Source organism: Heloderma suspectum, chromosome 2, assembly GCF_057233095.1.
Source record: "Heloderma suspectum isolate Gila_16-S chromosome 2, 16-S_ref, whole genome shotgun sequence".
Taxonomy (NCBI): Eukaryota; Metazoa; Chordata; class Lepidosauria; order Squamata; family Helodermatidae; genus Heloderma; species Heloderma suspectum.
Genome location: NC_139459.1, coordinates 267,653,518 through 267,679,628, shown reverse-complemented (window position 1 = coordinate 267,679,628; position 26,111 = coordinate 267,653,518). Strand labels below are relative to the sequence as shown.

Here is a 26,111-nt window from a genome sequence, read left to right as displayed (position 1 = left end):
GTCACGTGCCGGAAGTCGCGAAGCTGGGTGCGGCGAGCGGCTGAGCCGGCCCGCTCTCTCCAAAATGGCCTCGCTGCTGCAGTCCGAGCGCGTCTCGTACCTGGTGCGCGGCGAAAAGGAGATCCGCATGCCGCTCTCGCAGCTCTATTTCTGCCGCTACTGCAGCGAGCTCCGCTCCCTCGAGTGCGTCTCTCATGAGGTACGCGGGGCCGCGCTGGCGGGGGGAGGGGGCCGCGCTGGCGGCGGGGGAGGAGGGGCCGCCGCACGGCGCGGGCGCCTATTGGCCTCTCCCGCTGCCACTCGCTGCTCTTCCTCCTCCAGTTGGTTCGCAGAGGTGAGTTCAAAGCTTTCTCCCATTGGCTCCTGTGGGTGGATCTCGAGCCTGGAGCCTTGATTGGGGCACGTGCCCCTCTGTCGGTGTCATTTCTCTCCCCATTGGACCACAGGGAGGGCGCAGGCTTGTCGCTCCGGCCTTTCGGACGGAGGGGCGGCGCGGCGCGGGTGGGGCGCCCTTCGGCATCTTTATTTACACGGGGTAATATCGATCTCCCTAGTCTCTGCCGTAGGAACCTGTTCTTCCCGTATGCGTTGGCATCACTAGCGTGTAAACCGCGTTCAAGCCTCATTGTATTCCTTCTCAGCCTCTCGGGTGCTTACAGTATCTTCCTTTTACGTTGGGAAACCAGCCAGTTGTTCAACTCTTCTGCGGCTGAACTATGTCCACAGGCAAGCTTGTGCCCTCCATACGTTTTGGACTAGAGCGCTCATCAGCCCCAGCCAGTGTGGTCAGTGGTCAGGAATGATGGGAGTTGAAGCCCAGAACTCACTATTACATACCATATAGTAACCCATAGTCTGTCCCATTTTGTCAGTGGCATGCGTTATGGGAGCTGTTGCCTACTTATATGCAGATCCTTTTGCTCACTATTTAAGCATTACACAAAGTAAGCACCTTCTGTCTTAATCTTGTGTGTCCTTCTAGCAGCTTGTGTGCTGCTGGGTGTTGTTACCTCCATTTCTAGGTGAGACTGTGACATTTCCAAGGCACAAAAGCAATTGTAGGTAAAATATAGTACTTGTATATACTGGACTAGGAGCTGGGAGATCCGGGTTCTAGTCCCCACTCGGCCACGGAAGCTCCCTGGGTGACTTTGGGCCAGTCACAGACTCTCAGCCCAACCCACCTCACAGGGTTGTTGTTGTGTGGATAAAATGGAGAGGAGGAGGATAATGTAAGCCGCCTTGGGTTCCTTGCAAGAGGAAAAAAGGTGGGGTATAAATGCAATAAATAAATAAATAAGATGAATGGTGGTATATTCAGGGCAGATAAAAGAAAGTACTTCTTCATACAGTGTGTAATTAAACTCTGGAATTCATTTCCTCAAGATCTAGTGATGACCTCCCACTTTGCCCCTTTACAAGAGGATTACACAGATTCATGGAGGATGAGGCTATCAATGGCTACCAGTCACGATGGTCATATATTACCTCCGCTACCAGAAGCAGTATGCTTCTGCATAGCAATTGCTGGGGAGCACAAACAGAGAGGTACTACTGCACTCACATCCTGCTTGTGGGTTCCCTTAGGCATCTGGTTGGCCACTGGGGGAACAGAATGCTGGACTTAGACAGGGCGTTTGTCTGACGCAACAGTGTTGTTCTTATGATCCCTTATCTTACGATCTCCCAAGGTTATTTTGTACTTATAGTAGTATTAAATAGTGTTTTTTCTCACAGTATTCTTTTCTCCAATCCATTTGGTTATTTAGGGTTTTATTGTATGAATTTATTATACAGAATGGCCATTTATCACACAGGCATTCTTTTAACTCACGCTTTTTGTTCATCCCTTACACTGCAGAGAATAGAGAGCACCAGTTAATTATACGCAACCCAAGTTCTGCTCAGATTTACTGAATGGGCAAAGCAAGTTTTGCTCTCTGTTAAATACCAGAATACAAAGGTATTTCTAAGGCTCAAAATGATGGGGGGCGGGTGATATTGCAAGCTATAACAAATGTCTAAAGATTAGCGTATGCCTCCCGCACCTATTTTTGATGCACTTTGTGGTTGGAGTTGCAACTCCCAAAATATAAACTCTTACTTACATTTCTGTACCACACCGTAGGCGAAGCTCTCTATGTTTTGGACTCTGATTTGTTCTGTTTCCCCTCTTGTCTTGTTTGTCATGGATCCACTGTGTGTAGATGAGCCTGGGCCATCTCCATCTTTAAGCAGATCATAAGCACCAGCATTGAGCAAATAACACCTGTCAACCAGCACTGTAGTCAGATGTTCTTGGCATGAAAACTTTTTTCGTTAAAATCTTGATCTCTGAATGTAAAGCATGTATGCTTTCTTCCCCAGATTTTCAGTTTTAGAAATACCTGGCAAAAAAGTAACTTTATATGAGTGCTGGTGAGCTTGGACTCATTTATTAAGTTCTGTAAGCAGTTGGAATCCAGTAAGATAGGTTGGGAAATAAATTTTAAGCATAGCTCAGTAAACATGTTTTCTGTGCAAAGGGTCCCAGTGGAAAGCCACTGCCCATCACAGTAGACCAGGGGTGTTGAACGTAAGGTCCACAGGCCAAATCCATCCTGCCTGAGAATCCAGTCCAGCTCTCTGGGGTTCCCCAAGTGGCCATGCCCCCTGCCCTGCCCCCCCCCCCAACTGCCAATTATTTGGTGGTTTTCTGGCTTTTGCACAGATCTTTCCTATTCTGAAAGGTTGAAATGCATCTCTTAAAGCTTAGTTACTGGCAGTAAGAAGCTAAAATATGTTAGTATTTTTTTGATATTTTGGCCCTGTTTGTTTTTCCTTTGACACCACCCACCACTCGAATACACCCCCCCCCAAGAGGTACTCCAGAATGGAATTCAGCCTTAGCTCTGAAAGAGGTTTAACATCCCTACATTAGACCATATTGGTATAAGACGGCATCCTATGTTCCTTGCTTTTTGCATGAAAGATGGAGGAAGACAGTGGTAAGGAACTATTTTGCATGTTAGTCTGTTTTTTTAAAAACATTTCTGTATAACCCAGCAGAATGGGGACAGCATTAATATTGTTGATCGTTATACATCAAACTCTTAACTGTACTGAAGGCGAAATAAAAAGCAAGTGGTCAGAACATAAACCCTGGTTTATCCTGTGTCATCAGACAAGGGTGCAGGGCAGATTTCTTCAACTTGAAATGAATATATTTTTTTCCTGGCATGTCAGTGTGCTTTCTCAGAAGAGAGTGAATACATTTTCATCCGAGTAATTAAACGGGTATGTCAGAAATGCCCCGTGTAGATAGGCAGTAGAGTCACCACTGAGCCACATTCTTTTTCCCTACCCGTGCATGTGACATTCAACTTATTTATCCATATATTTTGCATTCGCTTGTCAGCTAATAGTTTCATTCCTTGCTAAATGACCAAAATTGGTTTCAGGCTAATGGAAACATTGTTCTCCATTATTGTAGGTCTGCTGATGTAACATGTTGTTACTTTTTTGTGAGAATCAAAACACGAAATGTGCTTAAATCGGATGCCCTTTGGTTTTAAACAGATATGAGGAATTGGTGTGCTAAAAAGCTTCCAGAACTTTATTAGCGCTCCGTTCTGTCTCAAAGTAGCCAATCCAACATTTGCTCTTGTGGGAAAGTTCTAACATATGCCAGATTTAACTAAGATGGTTAGAACTCCTTGTGCTATTTGTAAGCAAATGTCTGTGACTTTTTTAGACTTCAATCCTGTATACACTTATCTGTTCGTAAAGCTCATTGAACTCAGTTACTTCTGAGTAAACATGTTTAGGATTTTTCTGTTAGAGTGTCTTATTCTGGCATAACAATCCTGAGTAACCAAGGGGCAAACCAGCCAAAGCACTCAAATGTGTGAAACAGAGCTCCAGCTTCTTGTTCTTAATGAAAAGCAGTCTCAGGAGGCTGCAATTTTGAGTAGAGCGTGTGTGTCTTTGTGTCCGTATTTGATCCTGTCAGTCACCCTCAGCGTTTCTGAGGGTGCCGCATGCAATAGAGCATTTTGTGTTGCAGCACCGACTCTCTGGAACACTTTACCAACTGACATTAGACAAGCCCCCACAGTTCAAATGTTAAGATGTCTTCTTAAAACTCATCTCTTCACACCGGCTTTCCCTGAAGTGTGACCTACCCAGCTATTGTCTGTAGCATACACATATATATATATATATATATATGTATGTATGTATGTATGTATATGTATATATATACATATAGTGTGCAGTTCTACTGTTGATTAATTTTGCATTGTATTGTTTTAGTATTAGATTTATTGTTTGCTGCAATTGTATTTAGCTCCCTGCTTTGATACGTCTGTAGAAAGTGGTATCTTTATTTGACTAATAAATGAATATCACCATTGTCTGTATTTCCACTCAAAAGCCATTTTACTTCTCCATAGGGTTAGAGGTGCATGTGTACCAGGGTAAATTTGCATCTGTAGGTCTGTGGGGTGAGGAGGAAGCAATGGTGGGGGAATAATTTTTACGGGAAAAGTTGAGCACCTTTCTTCCACATTGGTCCTCTGTGCAAAATTGCAGCATCCCAAAGTTCCTTTTCTTTCTTTTTTTCCTTTTAAAGTTGGGGTCTCGTTACACACATCTGTGTGTGCCATGCAGTTTGTTCTTAAATCATCTTAACAACATACACTATTTCAGGATGTTTGAGCACGATGTTCTACGTCTGGAACAACCCAACCCAAGATTCAGGAGTGTTGGAAATAAAGTAATTCAGTGTAGATTTCTTACCCCGATATTTCCACTAAGGTTCAGGATAATTCAGATGGTGAGGTCCATGAGCATAGCCATGTGGGAAGTTCTTAGCATATACTTCAGAAACGGATTTGTTATATTCCAGCTTAATAATAAATAGTAAGAGTTGCTTTCAGCCAGAGGGCTCCTAGCACTAACATTTAAAAGGCAATTATGCAGGGATTTCGTCATTTCTTCCTTTTATTTTACAATAAAACCCTTGTCTGGAAGCATCCAAAGAAATCTTCATACCTCTTTGGTCCTTGGTCATTAGGAGATTGTTTTTCTTTGTCAGAACATCTTGTGGCAGAAGATAGTGAAGATAAATTCCTGCATTTAGGTGAAGATATTCCATATGAGCCTGCCTGGATTTTAAGATCCTCAGGAGAGACCCTTCTTTCTCTCCCACCACTGTCAGAAGCACTTTTGATGGGAAAATGAAAGAGGGCCTACTTGGTGGCTGCTCCCAGGCATTGGAACTCCCTGCCAAAGGAGTTCAGGCTAGCACCCTCTTTGTTGTCCCTCGACCAGCAGGCAAACACATTTTTTAATTCAGGCAGGCTTTTGGCGTATAAGCTGATTTGTCCCTAAATTGGGTTTTTAATCTGGTTGGGGCTGTTATTTCTTATTCATGTGTTTTTATTTATTTTTATATTTGTGTTATATTGCATGTGTTCATGATGAGTTTTAATTACAATGTTGTTGTTTTCACTGTATTCTGTTGTTAGTTGCCTTGAGCATTATTTTTATTGAAAAGAAAGGATATATACAGTACTGTGTAAAAGTCTTAGGCCACCATTAGATTTGTTGTTTTAGCAATGGTATAATGACCATATATAATTATTTCTCAGTCTCTTCATTAGAATACAACCAGAAAATACAGGAAATTTGTATGCAGTATTCAACAATAGGAAAAAAAAATCAGAAAAAAGCTTCCATTGGCTAGAGTGGCTGGGTGACCAGCCAGATGGGCGATTAATAAATTTAATAATAAATAAATAAATAAAGTGGCAAGTATTTAGTGTGACCTCCCCTTACACTAGAGTAACAGCAGGTGCCTGGCCAGGAATGGTCTTCGTGGAAGGGTAGCAGCTAAGAAACCACTTTTGTGGAAGGGGAACAGGGTGAAAAGGCTAAGATATGCTAAAGCTCACAAAGATTGGAATGAGGATCAGTGGAAAAGAGTATTATGGAGTGATGAATCCAAGTTTGAAGTTTTGAGGTCCAGTCGTCAACAATATGTGAGAAGAAGCGTTGGAGAGAGATGGACGAATGAGTGCTTACGGCCTTCAGTGAAACATGGTGGAGGGTCTGTCCTGGTTTGTGGCTGCATTTCTGCCAGTGGTGTTGGTGATCTTGTCCGTATTGATGGGATCATGAATTAAAACCTGTCTGTACTTTTCAGCATTCATCATGCCATTCCTTCTGGAAAGTGCCTGATTGGGAATGGTTTAATTTTTCAGCATGATAACGATCCCAAGCACACTGCTAATGCAGTGAAATCATATTTAGCAAGGAAAACAGCTGATAAAACTGACAGTCATGGACTGGCCTCCACAGAGTCCAGACCTGAATATTATAGAGGCAGTATGGGATCATCTGGACAGAGAAAAATAAAAGACAACCTACATCTAAAGAAGAACTCTGGGAAGTGCTGAAAGAGGCCTGGTATTACTTCAGAAAATTTCAGGACAGTCTCCCCAAAAGAGTTCAAGATGTTCTTAGAGCCAAGGAAGGTCACACTAAATACTGACTTTTGCCTGTACATATTTCCTGTATTTTCTGTTTGTATCTTAATACAGAGACCAAAAAATAATTATGGATGGTCATTAAAACTTCGCTAAAACAACAAAGCTGGTGGTGGCCTAAAACTTTTGCACAGTACTGTATATATGTAATAAATAAATGGCTTTCTTCTTCACTGGCTCTGAGTTTTAAAATACTCCTACTCCTATAATGCTTTTGAGTGTACTGTATTAGTATCACTATATGATAGATGCAGGGGATTGAGGCTGAGATGGGGTGACTTGCCTAAAGCTGCTTGATGAGTTCATGGCAGAGATGAGAATCAAACCAGGGATTTATTCATAAGTCAGTCTCTTAGCCTATCCTGCATCAGAAAATGCACAGATCCTTTTCATTAAATACAGCATTGGAGAAGGATTTGGTGAAGGATAATGGCATCGAATGAAGCCTTTTTTTAAATTGTTCCTTAGGTGGATTCTCACTATTGTCCCAGTTGCTTGGAAAATATGCCATCCGCTGAAGCCAAGCTGAAGAAGAACAGGTAAGGCTGCATACCACTTCTGCAATCTTTACCCCCTTCAGATCTTTCCTTTATGCTTTTGAACAGTCTATTCTCTATCAGTGTATACTTGTCTACAGATTTATTTGCTTAGATCCCAACACCTAAGTAAGAATCTGAAACAGTTTTGAAAATTCCTGCAGTATGGATTTTACTTACCATGTGATCTCATTGGGATGAAGAATATGCCTCTGTGCGTTTAACTTCGCACTCTATTTATATTCTATATTGCCTGTCTCAGACTTCTGACTGTACTGGATAAATAGCGTTGGAGTGACTCACACTTGAATGTGAGGTTGTTTACTTCTCACCTTCCGGATATATCTGATCTCATTATGTTGTAAGAAGAACACTGTAGAATATTTTCGTTTTAACCTGTTGCCAGTGTTCTCCCGTGCTGTAAGAAAGTCTTTAGGATGTATTTACATCTGTCATACTCTATCATCAAGTGTGTTTTCATGTCATTCTGAAACAAATCCTGAGCCATTATGTTTTCCTTGAATTCCTACACAATGTGTAAAGTGCTTCAGTGCGCTCAATATTGAATCTTGCATGCTTACTGTGACCAGATCTGCAATGTGCCTACAGCAGCTTTTCTGCCTATTCATGAAGCGGGTGGGGAACCTGTTGGTTGATTCTGTGCAGTGCTTTCTTTCCTAGTGAATCCTTTGGGTAAAAAAAAATGTTCTTTAAAACTCTTCTTTGATACAGTTCCTGAAAATCAAGAGACTTGCTCTCCAGGCTGAAGCCCTGAAGTACACTCTTTATGCTTGATTCTTCCCATTCAGGTGTGCTAACTGTTTTGACTGCCCTTGCTGTATGCACACTCTCTCTACCCGAGCAACAAGCATCCCTGCTCCACTGCCTGATGATCCAGCCAAGACTACCATGAAGAAAGCTTATTATCTGGCCTGTGGCTTTTGTCGCTGGACTTCCAGAGATGTTGGCATGGCAGATAAATCCGTTGGTGAGTGGCACTGCTTGTTGCAATGTTTTAAGAGTTGTTTGAAAACTCCTCCGTTACACATTGTGCATAGAGCCATACTTAAAAATTGGACTGATATTTTATTATGTTAATTAGATACTAACATTGGAAAGGCAAGTTGGAGGGACCTGTAAAAAAGGAATGGAGGTTAACTTTCGGTGGCAAATGGAGGCTGTTCCTCACCATCTTGAGGAGGCAAATTCCATATATTAACTATGTGCTGTGTGTGTGAAGAGGTGCTTCTTTTTTGTCTGTCCTGAATCTCCCACCATTCAGCTTCATTAGATGACCCCAGGTTTTAGTAGTATGAGAGAGGGATAAACTTTTCTCTCTCTCTCTCTCTCTCTCTCTCTCTCTCTCTCTCTCTCTCCTTCCTTTCTTTACACCATGCATAATTTGGTACACTTTGCAGAAGTGTACAAAAGGACAGTGTACAGTATTCCAAGTACAGTTGCATGATGGTTTTGTATACAGGCGTTACATTATTGGCAGTTATATTCAGCCCTTTTCTTTAAGATCCATCACAGCTACTGCACACTGAGTCAGTGTTGCCATTGATCTGTCCACCATGACACCAAGATTCCTTTCTTGGTCAGTTACAGCCAGTTCAGACCCTATTAGTGCATCACCTGGAGACTCCAGGGAGCCGGTAAAGCAGAGGAACCTGGGAAGGCTAGTATCTCATTCCAGGAGCTCTTAGGAGGTATGAGGAGTTTCCCTAGAGTTTTTCCACCTGTATTGGCTGAAGGGAGCAAGCCAGTACCATTAAGTATCCACTTCCTCAGGCTCCAGGGCTTGCAGTGATGTGCTGCCCTCTGCTGCCAGGGCATTCTTCAGCAGCAGGACAGGACTGTGCCTGGCGAAAGCTTCATTAGGTGACATTTTGGTGGGAAGGCAGGGAGGTAATTCTGACCTCCTGCTATTTTTCTGCATGGGTGGGTGCATCTCTACTGTGGGTGGAGAATCTCACCAAATCAGCAGAAACACCTAATTTTCTATCTTCACAGTCCATGCACCAGCCTTCCCCAATCTGGCCATGCTGGCTGGGAATTATGGGAGTTGCAGTCTAAAACATCTGGAGGGTCCCAGATTGGTGAAGGTTGCCATACACAGTCCTTGGAAGGGTGTGTGTGTTCTCCTTTTTCTTCCTCTCATACATGCTTTCATGATACATATGGGAGAGTTGCCTTAGTTAGAACTTTATTCGCCCTGTAGAATTTGTTTCCCTTGTATATTGGAAGGAGGTGCATAATCCTTCCCCACCCACTGATTGTCTCCTGTAAATCTCTTCCCCTCCTCAAGCTGTGTTTTTACTGTGCTTTCCCATAAGTGAGCTCCAAGGAGCCGAGCCAGACCTCTGTGGAAATAACCATCAGGGAAAAGGGGGCATATATAGGGAACACTTGGCAGGTGCAAGATAGAGTTACATCAGCTCTCTCTTGTCTGCCAATCCTCTCCTGCAGATACTTCCCCATGCCCCTACATTCATGCTCGCCTACAAACACACATTTAGAAAACTCATGTTTGCTGGTATATTGTTCAGTTCGGTTGTCTGCCTCAGGGCATGCAGGAGAAGGTAAAGCCCACAGTATCTGTCACCGAAAGATACCAGATATACCAGACAATGCTCTTAGTGGGATGAAAGGAACAGGGAAACAGGCAGTGACTTTGGGTATGTTTCATTCTGTTTGTCCTGTGCATGAAGTATGATTTTTCCCCTGTCTTAAATTTTTGTTGTTGTGTTGCAGCTAGTGGAGGTTGGCAGGAGCCAGAGAATCCTCATACACAAAAGGTAACTAAAAGGAAACACCTCTGTTTTAATACAGTGGCCTCAAAAAAGAGGAATGCTTTCATATTGGGTCCACTTTTGCCTGTCACTAATTCACAGAAAAGAAATTGACTTAAATTTGAGAGGATGACTCTTGCCTGATTGAAGCTAGGCAGCTTCTTCCCCCAACTGATGTAGCATTGTAGCATCAAACTGGGACTGGAGTACATCGAGTAGTCCAACAATCTCCCCACAGAAGCCATTCTTTGTGATACTCCCCTGCGGCATTGATCTTTCTGGCTCCAATCTGCAGTTTGGACTAGCAGCATGATCAGTACAGGGATCGGCACAATCTGTGAATCACCTCCAGGAGCAGGATGATGCCTATTGCCCAGGCTAGGGTCTCTTCCCCAGCTCCACAATTCTGCACTGACTTGGGTCTTCCCACCCAGAAGCAGCATTGCTACCATACAGGAGTTTTTTGAGAACAACCCTCTTCTTCCAGGCCTCCTCTGCTATCAGCTTGTCCCAGGCTTTGAGATGCAGGATGTGGCTTGTCTCCATATAAGAGAGATGATGCAAGACATATGATGCAGTTCAAGCTTCCTTTTCAGTTGCTCTGCTCAGTGGCTGTTTTTCAGAAAGGCAAGATTGGGGTGCAGCTGTTAGGATAGGCTAACTGGGCTAGTTCCTGATATCAGAGGTGGTGGGAAGAGGAGGTACTGCTCCAGCCCAACACAACTCCTGCTCAGGCACCAACATCAGCAGTGGTTGTGTGATCAGCCCAGGAAAAGAGGTTTGACTGCAAGTCACTCTAGTTTGGAGGCTGAGTCTATGCTTGGACAGGCTCTCATACACCTTCCTAGGCATAGCTGTATGCATGAGCCTTCTCTTTGACCACTACAGGAACCGTGGAAGAGTTTAAAAAAAAAAATCGCGATTCCTTGGTCAGCACTGAAACCTGTCTGTGTGCTGGCTTCAGCAGAGAGAGAGCCATGTTCCACACAGCCCAGCCCGTGTGTTTTTGTAGCTTTGAAACACTTGTGAATCTTTTGGACTTAGACATTCTTGCTTGGACATTAGACTCTGAAATAATCCCCCCCCCCCATTTCATTTTATTATATTTCTATACCACCCCATAGCTGAAGCTCTCTGGGCGGTTCATAAAAATTATGTGGAATTTGTGCAGTTGCACCTTTACATCTATACTAGGGTTAACATTTTACCAGTCAAATAAGTGCCATGCTGGATCAGACCAAGGATCCATCTAGTCCAGCATTCTGTTCATACCATGGCCAACCAGCTGCCCGTGGGAAACCCACAATCAGGACATGAGTGCAACAGCACCCTCTTGCCCATGTTCCCCAGCAGCTAGTGTACACAGGCATACTGTCTCTGATACTGGAGGTAGCAAATAGCCATCAGGATATTAGCCATTGATATACTTATCCTCCATGAGTAGCCTTATCCTCCATGAAACTTAGTCAGGTGTCTAGACAAATATATATATTTTACTTAGATTTATTAAAATGCAGAATATAACAAGAATTTTAAAACCCTCAAGACTTCCAAGACTTCAGAATCTAGCCCCACCCAGAAGCTTTACAGAGCTCCATTCCAGATCCCACGGAAGATTGACCCACCTCTGCACAGCAAATGCAATGTACTATATCAGCATGCACATAAATATCAGTGGCAAAACAAGCTTGGCTAGATGTCTCTTGGCTTTGGATCCTCCAATTTTGGCAGCCAGTGAAGAGGGTGACATTCTGGCTAGCTGGCAACCCTTGACCTATGCCACTGTGATTACTTTGTGTGCCTTGTACTTCCTCCTGGATCTCGTGTACACTAGTTCAGACACTTGCAGTCACAGCATGTTGTCAGAAGGAGAAGCAAAGCCCATGTGACTTAACTGGGGAAGAGAAAAGGCAGAAATATCTTAGAGGTGTGTGTATGTGTGCTTCTAAATGAGAGGTGTGTGGCCCTGACTCCAAGATTATGGCGTAAAGCGCCTTCTGTCATTGCTGTTGGATGAAATCATGATGCAGTTAAAAAAAAAAAAAAAAAGATAGGCTACTATGTACAGTCAGGGTTTGCCTAGCATCCCAATCTTAACCCTTACATGATTAGGGTCCTTGAAGAATTTGGTCTTTGTGAATTCTGATATGAATGGCCTAATTTGCACCTTCTGGACTAATGTGTAGATCGGAACATAGTTATCCACCAGTTTTCACACTTCCTAAAAGTTCCAGCACCTTTCTCAGTCAAAAAACATATTTAGAAATGTGTATTTTGAAAGAAAATGTGTATTTAACTGAATTTTCATGTGGGTTTTTAATTGTAAATTAATGCAGAAACAGGATAAAATGCATTTCTCAGTAAATGCAGCAATGATATGAACCAGAAATAGACTGGTCTCTCCACTTCTGTACATTGTATGGTGTGCTGAAAAGACAGAAGGTAAAACCTTGAGGAAGTATGAGATTGTCAGCTTTAGTTTCTACTAATGAAAAATTAGTGATTGTCACATATGGGCATAATGGTATATGTTCAGCATTCAATACTGTTTTAAAAAGAAAAGACTGATAAATGAATAAAGGGATGGACAATGCTAGAAAGAGAAATATAATTCTTCTTGCTTTGTCAAGAACACTTTTTTCTTCCATTTCACTGTTTAAAATGGCATTCCTTCCTATGCAGGTTAACAAACTGGTTGAGTATTATCAACAGCTGGCTCAGAAGGAGAAGATGGAGAGAGATCGAAAAAAACTGGTTCGACGCCGACCCTACATGCCGCTGGCTTTCTCGGTGAGCTAGGAAAACAGTACAGAATTCTGGGGCTCCCACAGTGACAACAGAGCCTTTTAAATCGCAGACAATTAAATTGTAATTGTCCTTCTGCTTGAGGTTTCTAAAAAGGAAGCAAGCAAAGAACACTTCATGGGAAGCTTATCCATTATCTTCCATAAGCAATTTCTAAACAGCTATGTGTAGAAGGATTCCAGAATACTTTACTGTTCACTAAGGGTTATTGTACCCTAGAGAAATGTAGGCACTTGTAATTTGGCACCCCAGAGGAACTCTGCTTTTGTATTAAGGAGAGGATGACTTAAAGTCTGGGCTCAAAATCAGATTTGAGCCCAGATGCTAGTGCTTTCAGTTTTATAATGCTGGCTGACAGTAGCAAAATACTTGCTGATGAAGCTCACAGTCGGCACAAACTTGCTGAGATTTGACTATTTCATTTTAATTTTCAGCGGTGCAGCCTGTCTTGGTGTCAAATGAAAGGCTTAGTTTTGCTTAGCTGAATAATTTTGCATATGCATGCTGCCTCTTGGATAACTGTATAACTTGCTTGCTCTGTGCATTTGCTCTTGTCTTTATTCCTGCATTTTTCTTGTCTCCGTTGCTACCTGCTGCTAATTTGGGGGCTCTTCGCAGCAACACACTATACATGTAGTGGTAAGTTCCTTCTGATAGTGCTAAAGCCTTTGAAATCACTTGCATTCTACTGGTGTATTGATCTTTACTGTAACCAGACTTCTGGTCTTGCAGGTGCTTATAACAGTACGGTTGAAAGCCACTTTGACTAACAGGAATATGGACTTGGGTCCATCTTTTACAACTAGTTGCTATACTTATTGTTATGGTCTTTGAGTACATTTTTTGTACATACAAATAGAGTTTTGCTGGTGCAAGCCTCTGTTAACACAGTGTGTGATCAGAGTGCTTTCTTGGTGGACTTGGCTGCAGTTCAGGGCTGCCAACTGGTTATTCTGGGACAGGTACACTCCTTGTGTTCGTGGGGCGGGGCTGTGGGGGAGTATGATCCTTGCTCATGTGACAACCCCACTGAGCTGTGGATGAACTATAATATGTTCATATATGTCCCCTGTCTGCAACCCTGCTGCTGTTTTTAGAGATCTGTTCAGTAGCATTCCTTGCACATACACAATCTGTCCCTCTCTCTTTCTCTCTCCCACCAGTCATTAACACCATCTAATTAAAATATAGTATCTGATGTGACATAGGTAGATTTCACACCCTTTTCTCCAGTCCATGTGCACTTACATCTTTTTTTTTTACTAAAAAATATAAGCCATACACCATCACTTTACAAAATAGCACATAAACCAGTAGCTAGGAAAAAGGACTGGTACCTGAAAAATCTTCAGTAAATCCCCATCCTAGGCCCCCTACAGCCAATGATTTTGACAGTAATTTCCTATTTGTAGTTTGGAAATAATATTTCATTTATTTTGCTATATCTTCAATCTGCCCAATAACCAACGTTCTCTGAGCGGATTACAAACAGCTAAAGGACTAAAATACCATACAGACAGTTAAAAATATTATATATATATATATATATACACACACACACACACACACACACACATATACACACATACACACACACACACACACACACTACAAATACTTAATAGAACAAAATACAATAGAAAACTAACAGCACAAGACTAGATAAAACAGCCATAAAAATCTAGGAACTAGAGCTCTAAAATGCCTGGGAGAAAAGAAAGATGTTTGCCTGCTACTGAAAAGATAACATAGGCACCAGGCAAACTCTTTGGGGAGGGCATTCCAGAAGCGGGGTGCCACAACTGAGAAGGCCCCCTCTCTTGTAGCCATCTGCCTAGCTTCCTTCTGTGGGGCACCTGGAGGAGGGCCTCTGAAGATGACCTGAGGGTTTGAGGAGGTACATATGGGAGGAGATGTTCCTTTAGATACTCTAGTCCCAAGCCATTTAGGGCTTTAAAGGTCTGCACCAATAATAATGACTTAACTTGCAGGATCTTTGGAAGAATAAAGAAGGCAAATAATTTAAGGCGCTCTGTTCATTAAAGTTGCCGTATGAGTTGTTGCTTATAATGTTGGATCCAATGACCCACAAGTGGAAGAAAAACAGCAGCTGGTGTTTTGCACACGTTTTTGCAAAAGTGTGATACAGTGTAGGTTCTGTAGTGGTTTTCTTGCTTCTACGGGGGTTGTATGACTTCTTGTGCAAGCAAAAAGCTTCTTTCGGTTTAGTTTCACTTTGCTAATGCTGCCATCTAGCACTAGATGTAAAATGAGCCTTTCATGAGCAGAACTGAAATTCTACATGCAGAAGGGCACCTTCGAGTCCAACTTATTTCTTGCAGGTTGACAGGCTTAAATATTTTTATCTGCTATAAAATCTTTGTCACTATTTCAAATGTAGTAACTTGTTAATGAGTAGCTTGCCTGATAGTAGTCAACCTGAGATGTAAACAAACCTGATTCCATACCATTACCAGCACTGTGTTCCTTCATGTCTGACTGCGGTCAGTGTTGTTTCGGCCCACCGCAACACATTCCCTCCCAGTATGTGAACAACCATGTTCTAAATTAACTACCTTAGGGAGCAATCCTATCTCCCCTAGACAGTGTCTGGGGGCGTAGGATTTTCAGTTTCTGGGTTCTGAGATTGGAAGCAGGGCTCTGACCTCAGAGCCCAGAAACCCTGTTCCCCACCCCTTCATAGTCAGGATGGTTCTCTCTGTGCTGGCTATGTCTCTGCACACAGAAACAGAGCGTGGAGACGGAGAAAAGGGGGCACTCCTGGGGGAGGGGAGGAGACTGCAGAAGCTGGGTTATGCAGCTTCCTATGCACGGTGTGGCCTTACCCGCTCCCGAAGCTCCCTGGCTAGAAAGGTGAAATCACTTGTCTAGCCAAAAATGCAAGGTGGCCGGAGCATGGAGGCGAGAATCGCCTCTGTGCTCCCGCCATCCTGCATTGGATAGTTGCCAGCCTCTGAGTTTGGAGGCTGGCAACTGTCTCCACAGGATTGCGCCCTTAACCATCAAGTGGACCCTCAATATGATCACTGAATCAGAATAGTTTAGGGTAGGTGTTCTTTGTTTTCCAAGTGGCACGCTGCTTCCCTTTTCTAGCTTTTGTATATTTGTTTCATTTTACTAACCAAATTACCACAAATTGCTTTGAGCAGAAAAAACACTCCTTCTAAGTGGAGTGCTTTTTATACGCTTGACCACTCATACTTCTCAAGCTGTCAGAAACCATGCAGACTTGTTTCAGTGAACAGGCCTAAATTCTCTTCTGTTTTCCCTTAGGATAAGTATGGCCTTGGAACCAGGCTCCAGCGCCAGAGGCCCGGAGCTCCCATCAGTGCCCTTGCTGGACTCGCGTGAGTACAAGGCTCCTTCATATGTGTGGTTGGGGGTGAAATGATGTCTCTCGCAGCAGGCTGACAAACTACCACTCGCTTGTTGTGAGGGCGAATTGCCCCCAGATTATCGTGGGTGATCCAGTATCTTCCTTCTGCAACTGATCTACTGGCCCTTTAGAAAGAAGAGAAATCCACGGCTCATTTCACTGCAAAATGAGCTTTAGGTGCTAATGCGGGGACAACTCAGCTGGTACTTTCACAGTTGTGCCTGACCCCTTCTGCTTCCTTTTACCGACAGCACAGCTGCTCCAGTTGTTTGTCCTTGGGTTTTGTGCATGATTGAGAACTCTTGATTTTCTGAGCCAGTTCATTGTTAGTGATACTGTGGGCTTTACCTTTTCCAGCATGCCCTTAAAGCTGAGTCCTTTGGAATTCAGAAGGTTACACTTTTGTTCATTCCTTGTATTCAGTGGGCATTCAGTGGGGCTTAACTGTGGTAAGAATCGGAGCCAGGCAATCCTACCTACTCTTGATTGCTGACTTTTGTTTGTTTTGAAAAGCCATTTTGTGAAGGAGAGATTGAAAGCAGGGTGTGGGATGACGCTTAATTCTTTCCTTGTGTGCCATTTTCTTATTCCAAATCTTCCACTGCAAGCAGCTTCCCTTCTCCACTCCCCCGTAGGAGTGTGTGGGCTGCAAACTCTAAAACCCATGTGGGGAGGAACGGATTGGTAGGGAGGATTTAGACCTGGCGAAGAGTTGCCTGATCCCTTTGCTGCTGCTTCTATGTTGTCCATTGTGCTCTCACAAAACAGCTCTTTAAAAACCAAAAAGGGGAGCGATCAGATTACATTCACGGTGTATAATATGTGGTTTGGCCTTAACTTCCAAATAATCATGAGTAGGATCAGCCTGTATGTCAGCATAGGCAAAAATTTGTGTTTTTTGGTCTTTGTGGGGAGAAAAGGAAGGACTATTTTGCCAGTGGTGTCCTTCTGCTCATTGAAAGCTCTTTGAGCCAGGTGAGGCTTCTGTGAACAGAAGGGTGGGTAGGTGATTTTTGTTGATTCCCCCTTTCTCCAGCTACCTGTGCTGCCCCCCCCCCCAATATGTTGGTGGGGGGACCTTCTTGAACAGCATTGGAGATGGCTTTGTGGGCTGTAGGAGAGGGGGAATTTGCAAAATCCTTCCTCTTCTGTTCACAGAAGCCTCCACTGGATCAAAGACCTTTCCAGGAATAGAAGGACAGCACTGGATACAGCCCACTATTTCTTTCCTTCCAGTTCTTTTTTTTCTTCTTAATTCTGTAATACCAGAACAGCATGCATGCATTTATTTTCTCATTCATATATATATTTATTTATTTATTTATTTATTTATTTATTTATTTAAGATGTGAGATTTAAGGATACCTTTAAAACATACCTGTGGGGGAGGGGTGGTAAAGCTAGTAAAAGTAAGGCTAATGAAAGATTGGTAGCTTCTATATTGACATGCAAATCTGTTTTATAATCTCCCAAAGAAGGCAACATTACGTTAATATTTCAACTTTCAAAATTACTAAGTTAAACAGAAGGTCTGCTGAGCAATTTGTTCTGCTCATGCTGTAGCTTTGTGTTACTACTCTAGATGTTGTAAGGTGGTTTGAATCGTTGCTTTACAAATGTTTGCTTCTTCAGTTGGGCCAGTAACTTAGTATTGTTGAAGCTGTAATGTTCTCAGTTACTTCTAACAAACTTCTTCCTACACTAAGCAGTCATTTTCTTATCTTTTGCTTCAGGTTGAAGGAAGGAGAGGACCAGAAGGAGATAAAAATTGAACCTGCTCAGGCTGTGGAGGAAGTGGAACCTCTTCCTGAGGATTATTACACAAGACCAATCAATCTAACAGAAGGTAAGAGCTTAACATATCTCCAGTACGTTTCTTCCCCAAATTGATGAATTTGAGCTCTTGTTGCTCAAAACTGTTGAGTAAGAATTTTAATTTTTTGCACTTTGTATTCTGTGGACAGTGACAACCCTGCGGCAACGCCTCCTGCAGCCAGACTTTCAGCCCATCTGTGCTTCTCAGCTTTACCCACGTCATAAGCATCTTCTGATCAAACGCTCGCTACGCTGCCGGGTATGTAGGCTGAGAATTTTATATTTGTATTGAACTTTTGCTTTTAGAGAGCTGAAAGGTTTAGTTTGGGCTCCCAGTGGTCTCCTATCCAGGCATGGATCAAGTTCCCACTTACATAAATATTGCAGCGTTAGGTGCTGCTACACCATTCACTGCAACACTTTTCCAAGACTTGGAATCCAGGCCAGCTAGAAAAAATGCATGTTTCAAGAACCATTCCCCAAATTCTTATGTATGAGTCAGTGCACAGCCCAGATGTTTTGATCTGTGGAAGCAATGGATAGTTGTCAGTCTTTTGTGTGGCTTCATTATAAGCATCTCATGTGGTAATGTTTTGGGGTGAGATGACATGAGGGTAAACCACATCTGCTGAAAGTGACAACTGCATGTCTAGCTCCCCCACTCCTTCCATAATACCTAGTTGAACCTACCTTGTGCTCTGATGTCATGGTGACCTGTGTTTCCCCACCCCTGCTCCACTTCATGGGCTGCCAGTGGTGGTGTGAAGGGGAAACAGTATGTCAGGCCATCTCAAAATAGTGAAATTCTACTAAATGGAGGGTGAGTGGGAGCTAGGTACATGTTTGCTGTTTGGGTGCTGCAGATGTGTTTAGTGTTGAGTCAGATTTGGCCTTGTGGTTGCTAGTATTACATGTTTCAGCTCTCTAACCATTAGACAAATTCAGCTGGCAACAGTTGCTAATGTGGGACACTAATGACTTTATTAGGAATAAATTGTGACCTGGTAAGGAAAGAAATAGACTAAGCTCCACACTAAAACCCATAAGCCCTTATTTACAAATTATTTATGTTCAGTTCTGCAGTGTATTACTTTGGGCAACTTGCTTCTTCATGCTCTAGCTGTAATCCAGTTTCCAAGGGAATTTAGGTTTTTAAGCAGTCTACAAAATTGTGAAGTAGAATACTAAATTCCCTGAACATTATTAACATTGACTGGTTACAAGTAACAGAATGGGCTGGTTAGCATGATCGAACAGCTCAGGGTGGCTTATTTAAGCCACAGTGGGCTTTGGTGTATGTGAGCAGCCATTTTGAATATTTAACACTCAGCCACAGCTTGTTGTATGTGCGAACCTGGGGACTCTGGGTTATGTGAGGGTTAAACAATCTTCGCATGACCCACGGCCCCCAAGTTCGCACAACATGACAAGCTGTGGCTGGGTGTTGAATATGCAAATCCCGCCCGGCACACACCACAGCCCACCGTGGCTTAAACAAACATGGTGGGCTGTTCTGATCATGGAAGCCAGGTCAATGTAAAGAACCTTAACCTGAAAGAAAGAACTGCGCACTCACTTGAACGATGGCATAACTAACTTAGGTCCTTGAAATCCAGTGAGATTTGTAAAACTCAGAGTCATTGAATGAAACTGATTGATGTGAGATTCAGGACAGACAAAAGACAGTATTTCCTATAGTGCATAATTTAATATATGGTATTCGCTGCCACAAGATGTGGTGATGGCCACTGACGTAGATTGCTTTACAGGGGAATAGACAAATTCGGGGAGCAAAAGGGCAGCGGTGGCTACTGGCCATGACGGTTGTATTCATCCTCGGGGTTTCAGAGGCAGCATGCCTCTGAGTACCAGTTGCTAGGGAGCAGCAGCAAGAGAGGGCAACTGTCCTGCTTGTGGGCTTCCTAGACCCAGAGGCATCTGCTTGGCCACTGTTAGAAACAGGGTGCTGGCCTCAGTTGGCGTTGGTCTGATCCAACAGGGTGGCTGTTCTGTAACCTGAAGCGAGCTTTTGGCACTTAAATATCTGAATTTAAATTCAGAACTCTTCCTATCTTTGTATTTTCCAGAGGGAAACACAGATAAAATAAGAGTGGCTCAGTGGTGGCGTTGTAGTTGTGACCGCTGTTGGGCATCTGCTTACACAGTCATTTTGTTTCTATAACCTTTTCCTTTCCTAGAAATGTGAACACAATTTGAGTAAACCAGAGTTCAATCCTACATCCATCAAATTCAAAATCCAGCTGGTGGCCGTGTAAGTATTTTGGAAATGGGTGAGGGCATGCGTATCATAAGACTTGGACCTACTTTTCTCATTCTCACTGTAGTGGTAAACCTGTGCCTGGGCTATACCCTTCAGACTACAGGGGAGGGCCCAGGGAACAAAAAATCTTGCACGTGGAACATTTAGCATATCAGAAGGATTCCACCCTAGCCTTGTCCCTGACACGCTTGTCTCCAACGTAGAGCGATATAATAGTGCATCTGTGGAGGCCTGCTTAGACCTTAAGCTCCAGCTTTGAAATGTCATGTTAAGCAACCCAGTGAAGTTATTGCTGTTGGCTAAATGTGATATAAAGTGCAATGTGTTTCTTTCAGAAATGGCTGGAGTACTTTCATATTTACTTGCTTGACCTTTTGAAGAATGTGCGCTCCCACTTCTCACATTTCAGTAAAGTCCTGTAGCTTTTTCTATAATGGGTGGGGAATCTGCTGTCCAAAGACCACATATGGTCCTTGACCTAATTTCATGCTCCCCTTTCTGAAATTTCTGGAAAGTAAACCATGTGTTCAGTGATATACTTTGGCCACTTTTTAGAACATTGCCATCTTAAGAAACCCAGTCTAGGTTGAAATGTGAGACAGATATCTAAAAATAAATAAACAAAAATTGCAGTTGCAGTCAGAAAGCTAGAGACAGTGAGCTCATGCTTGAATTTGCTACTTATTTTTTTTTCATTGGTATTTGTAGCAACTACATCCCAGAAGTGAGAATCATGTCTATTCCCAATCTGCGCTACATGAAGGTTAGTTCTTATCTATTTTGGTAGGCCTCTCTTGAGGTGAAATTTGAAAGCTTGAAAAGCTGCATATGAGTGGATGTTAAACACTACCTTTTTTTAAAAAAATTTTGTGATGTAGCTTTTCAGGCACATAGGAAGGATTGCCTCTAAGATACTTGCTGCAACCCATGTATGCATTATTTGAAACCAGGGAAAGCTGCTTGCTTCAGAAATATTGTTACCCATATGCAAGCATAATTGATTGACTAAAACTTGTATGATTGGTTTAAAATATCTTTAACTCAGGCTGCAGCCCTGTTTAGAACCCAAGCTGTGGGCTGAGCTTCCAAATACATAGGCAAACAATGCTTTAGAGCTGCCTGCCCACTTCCATCTCCTATCAGCCGAGCACTTCCATTTCTATGATGATGGGGCTTCTGGAGGCATAGCAGTGGCCACAACTATGATTAGTCAGTTGAGGCATTGTGGCAAACCACAGGTGGCACAAACTATGGTTTTCACACCCACTCCCAACCTGATCTTGGTTTGGCTGGCTGTAAACCAAACTTTCCAGTTCAGGCACCAGCTTCCTTAACTATGGTGTGATGTGAATTGAGCAAATCTGAGTTAAGCCTATATGTCTGATATATAGTTGTGACCCTTGAGAAGTCCCTGTTAACCAAATGGAAGAGCTATCCTCTTGCAGTGGGAGGTTGGAAGGATAGCTTTTCCTAAAATGTGATGTCATAAATGCATACATTTTAGAGGCATCCGGCAGGCATGGATGACTTTCCTGAGACAATATAAAATTGGGGCAAAATATTTCCAAGTATAATCTTGTCTTCTCTGTACCTGTTTCTTTCACAGGAGAGTCAAGTTCTTCTAACTCTGACCAATCCAGTGGAAAACCTTACCCATGTGACATTGAAAGAGTGTGAGGAAGGTGATCCTGATGACATCAATAGTACTGCAAAGGTATTGCACCTTCTTACTAGGGTAGATTCTGGTGCATACTTTGATGCTGTGCTAGAAAATACACAAACTGTGTACACTTGTGTAATACTCTCTTCTTGGAGACTTAAGGTGGTTTATACGTTAATGCAGCAGTGTGGTTGCTCCAAAAAGACTTCTATGTGGCATGGGTACCATATGGCTCTCAGAACATGTAAGGAGCTTGCTTTATGCACTGAAGCTATTACATTGGAAATATCCATGTCAGTGCTGTACTTTACTGGTGGCCACTGGCAATCTTTTGTCTTTCATTCAGTTAACCGATATGTTCTGCAGGGAATTCCTGTTGCAGAACGTCTTTTCTCTATACCATTTTTCAGGTGGTAGTTCCTTCCAAAGAGCTAATCCTGGCTGGCAAAGATGCAGCAGCAGAATATGATGAGCTGGCAGAACCTCAGGATTTTCAGGATGACCCTGAGTAAGCTTTTCCCTCTTTCTTTTCATATCTATAGGCTTGTGAACTAAATTGCCTCCCAGGTTGATAACTGACCAATACGCTCTTTGTTTTCCTTTGCGCTATACTTCTGTTTGAAAATTAGTGAGTGGTTAGACATTTTTCTCCATCTCATATAATACTAGAAGTTGGGGTCCTGCAGTGAAACTGATTGGTGGTAGATTCGGGACAGAGAAAAGAAAGTACTTCACACAACACAATTTATAGAATTCATTGCCACAAGGTGTAGCGGTGGCAACTAGTTTAGGTGCCTTCAAAAGGGAATTAGATTGATCAGTAGTTAGTAATGATGGCTGTATGGGAACTTGACATTAGGAGTCAGTGTGCCTGGGGGGTAGTCTCTGTGCCAGTTGCTGGGGAACAACCACAGGAGCAACTATTGCCTTCATCCCCTGTTGACTTCCCAGAGGCATCTTGTTGGCTCCTGTTGGAAGTAGGATGATGAATTAGATGGACCTTTCATCTGATCCAGGAGGGCTGATCTTTCATAAGAAACTAACTTCAAATTCTGGCATACCCATGAACTCATTTTGTAGCATTTGACAATGCGTCTGCTTTGTCACCTGTCCATTTAGCTGGCTTAAACAATTAATACATTTACTTAGCTCTCTGTAAATGGCAATTGTACTGACATAACTCACAGAGAGGACCTGTTGAATTATGAGAAACATCACCTTCCCTGAGCTTTAGGAATAAGGTGGTATAATCTAAGAACTACATTGGCTTATGCAGTTCTAAAAAATTTGAGGCTTGGAGCTGAAATCATGTCTCTACCAGGTGCCCGGCTAAGATAGTCTAGTATTTGTCTATTTCAAACTATTAAAGAGAAATGCACTAATTGAACTTTCATTATACAAACTGCAAACTTTAAAATTAGCATTATTGTATAAAAGAATCCTAAATCCATGGAAGGGAAAGATCCAGTTAAGATTCAGCTCAGGGGTGGATAATAACTATATCAAGTTTTTCAAACGTTTGATTTCAAGTTAATGACAGCTTTTTTCAAATACCTCAAACTGAAAATCAGATGTTTTATGGAGTCTTTTTTCTAAAACAATTATATTATATTGAGTAATCCTGGAAATGCCCATATCTTTGGAAACTGATTTAAATGTATGTAGACACATTGGGGCTGTTCGTATGAGGCTGTGGCATGTACAGGGTGTGTGTAGCTGCCATTTTGAATATGCCATGTGTCATGTGAACCTAGTGAGTGTGGATTATGTGAGGGGTGTTTAACCCTCACATAACCCATGCTTGCTGGGTTCATATGATATGACAAGCCCAAGTGGGGGTTTGATATGCAACTAACAGTAGGGGAGGTGGTGTGGTGGGATGCAGGAAAAATAGGGAATCAGCAGAAATTGCCTCCCACCCCCTTCTGTTCAAGGACGCCTCTGCCAGATCAAATAACGGAAGGATTCAGTTGGATAAAACCTCATAAAAAGAAGGCAGCTATTTATTTGAAAGACATACTGTTTAATATTCTTCTTCTGACTTTTCAGCATCATAGCCTTCCGGAAGGCTAACAAAGTTGGGATATTCATCAAGGTCACTCCACAGAAAGAGGAAGGGGAAGTTACTGTAAGTTTTAAGATGAAACATGAGTTCAAAAACCTTGCTGCTCCAATCCGGCCCACAGAGGAAAGTGATCAGAGTTGTGAGGTCATCTGGCTCACTCACCACGTGGAGCTCAGCCTAGGTCCTCTGCTTCCATGAAGCTTGTCTGGATCCTAGATGATAGCCACACACTACACCGTGTCACTATTGTAGAAGAATGCATCCTGATGAAATTCTGAAGGTACTGCTTCATGGAGGTCCCTTTGGATGTGAACACACACCACGAATTTCAGCCAAAAGGTGCAGAGGTGGGATTAAACAAGAAGAGCCACATTCCTGGGTGACTTGTTCCTCAGCTCCCCTCTCCAGTGTCTACTACATGAATTGGTGGTCTTCCCACTGTGCCACATGCTTGGCCAGTTTTACAGCAGAAAGTTCATTGTGGACATTTATGGCCATCTTGTATTATTCCTTGATGATATCATACCAGATTTCCTAGTAAAACCTTTACTATCTTTCTTTGCATCTGTTGAGCATAGTTAGCATTAGATTATGCCAAAATCTCTCTCCTTTGTGGTCAGTTGTGTTCACAGTAACACTTAGTGCAAGGCTGCAGTAGCACCTCCTAGTAAAGCATTGATCAGCATCAGTAGCATGATATGCTCTTGCTGGAAATGTCATCAGCTTCAAATAGCACTCATTAGCCTTCTACTGATGTACCAAACTTTGACATTTCATGGGATGTTCTCTTGTCCTGTACAGTTTTATTAGTGAAAGGTGATTTTAAAAAAGCATTGGAGTGCTATCTCGGTATTCTGCAGTTTTTGGAGGGCTTAATATTTCTGCCACTCTTACGTTGGAAACTGCAGTTTTAAAATGAAATGAGATATAGGGCAGTCCACAAATGAAAATGCTGCTGTAGTTGAAGCAGGGGTGCTATGTAGGGATTGGGACAGGAGGTAAGTAGTATTTTTGTTACTGTATTCCTAAAGAAATAACTTATCTACCAAAAATAGTTGATTTTGATGGGTTAGATCACTTTTGAAACTGAAGACCCCTTGAGAAAGTAGCTACCAGCACCTACTGTGCATTTCTGCACAGAATGTACTTGGGTCCGGATTTCCATACCGTTATAGGCATAAGTGAATGACTTTCATAAGGCTTCATTAGCAACAAATTGAATAAATAAATGGTTGTAAATTATGTAATTCCCAGGGCTTGGTTCTAAACTTCAACCGGTCCCTTAAATTCAGTATTGCAATGCTAATAATATCAGACACAAATATATAAATGTTCCACAACAAAGTCCTCAGCTCTTCCTTTGCTAGATTACTGAGAAGAAATGCAATGAAACTCGGTGAACTGCTTCTTCTGCTTACAATTCTCAGGCTAAACAAGAGATGGAGGTGTACTTTGAATGGGGCTTTGATGTTGTAACCTGGGAGCAATGGGGGCGAGTGAAGATCACATGACTGCAAACCATTGGTCAAAGACACACGTTACAGTATGACAGGTTGTTCTGTAGTGCAAGACAGATGGAGAAAGAGAAATGCATATTGAATAGAAATACATAATAGGGAGATGCACTCAAGATGGTTGGAAAAATGCTTTCCTGATAGATTGCAAGTTGTTTGGAGATGTATTTTAGTCACCAGTTGTTTGGCAGCATTTGGATGAAGGTTGCACTTTATTTTCCAGTCTGTGCGCTGGGTGTAAAAAGAAAAAAAGAGGAGCTTCATGTTCACAGGCTTGCGTAGACTATACACAATGTAAAGCATGAGTTTAAGAAGTCTAGCCAGTGTTTATTCTTAGATGTGTAGTGTTTAGTGTCTGCTGCTCTCCATTTATAAAGAACTCCAACTATAACCCCAGATTTAACCTCTCCCAAGCTAATTCTTGGCTGAATAATATTTTGGAAATTCAGTTGATAGAGTGGAGACGTTGGTGTGATGGAGTGGTGTACACTCAGGCTTCTTCGTAAAGCGTATAGGAAAGTTGGACATAATTCAGAGGCTTTTTTCTTTTAATGTTTTAGAGTATAGGAATAACTGTTAAGCTGTATTCCCACACTTCTGCAGAAACATCTCACTGGCTCCTACACTGGAAACACTCTGCCTTTATCAATATTAATGACTGTTTTGCCTTACTGTTTAACGTAATGTAGTGAACTTGAAATAAAGAAGCAAACACA

General features: G+C 42.5%; 1 protein-coding gene across 2 annotated transcripts; it reads left to right on the top strand.

Moving 5' to 3' along the window:
• The first annotated feature begins 7 nt into the window (after positions 1-7).
• On the top strand, positions 8-26,111 carry DCTN4 (dynactin subunit 4). Of its 2 annotated transcripts, none has more exons than XM_084839163.1 (13): positions 8-199; positions 6,999-7,069; positions 7,876-8,054; positions 9,821-9,864; positions 12,541-12,648; positions 15,958-16,031; positions 17,794-17,906; positions 18,025-18,134; positions 20,074-20,147; positions 20,865-20,919; positions 21,763-21,870; positions 22,227-22,324; positions 23,866-26,111. In XM_084839163.1, the coding sequence occupies exons 1-13, from the start codon at positions 65-67 to the stop codon at positions 24,077-24,079; spliced, it is 1,383 nt and encodes a 460-aa protein (XP_084695289.1). In that variant the 5' UTR covers positions 8-64; the 3' UTR covers positions 24,080-26,111. The 2 variants fall into 2 exon arrangements, with proteins under 2 accessions (XP_084695289.1, XP_084695290.1); XM_084839164.1 differs by lacking the exon at positions 8-199 and adding an exon at positions 349-535.

Bases quoted from the DNA above. Each gene is read 5' to 3' on its own strand.
- DCTN4 (XM_084839163.1), top strand. From the start codon at position 65: ATGGCCTCGCTGCTGCAGTCCGAGCGCGTCTCGTACCTGGTGCGCGGC. The intron at 18,135-20,073 runs GTATGTAGGCTG...TTCCTTTCCTAG, and splicing joins AACGCTCGCTACGCTGCCGG to AAATGTGAACACAATTTGAG. The intron at 20,920-21,762 runs GTTAGTTCTTAT...TTTCTTTCACAG, and splicing joins CCAATCTGCGCTACATGAAG to GAGAGTCAAGTTCTTCTAAC.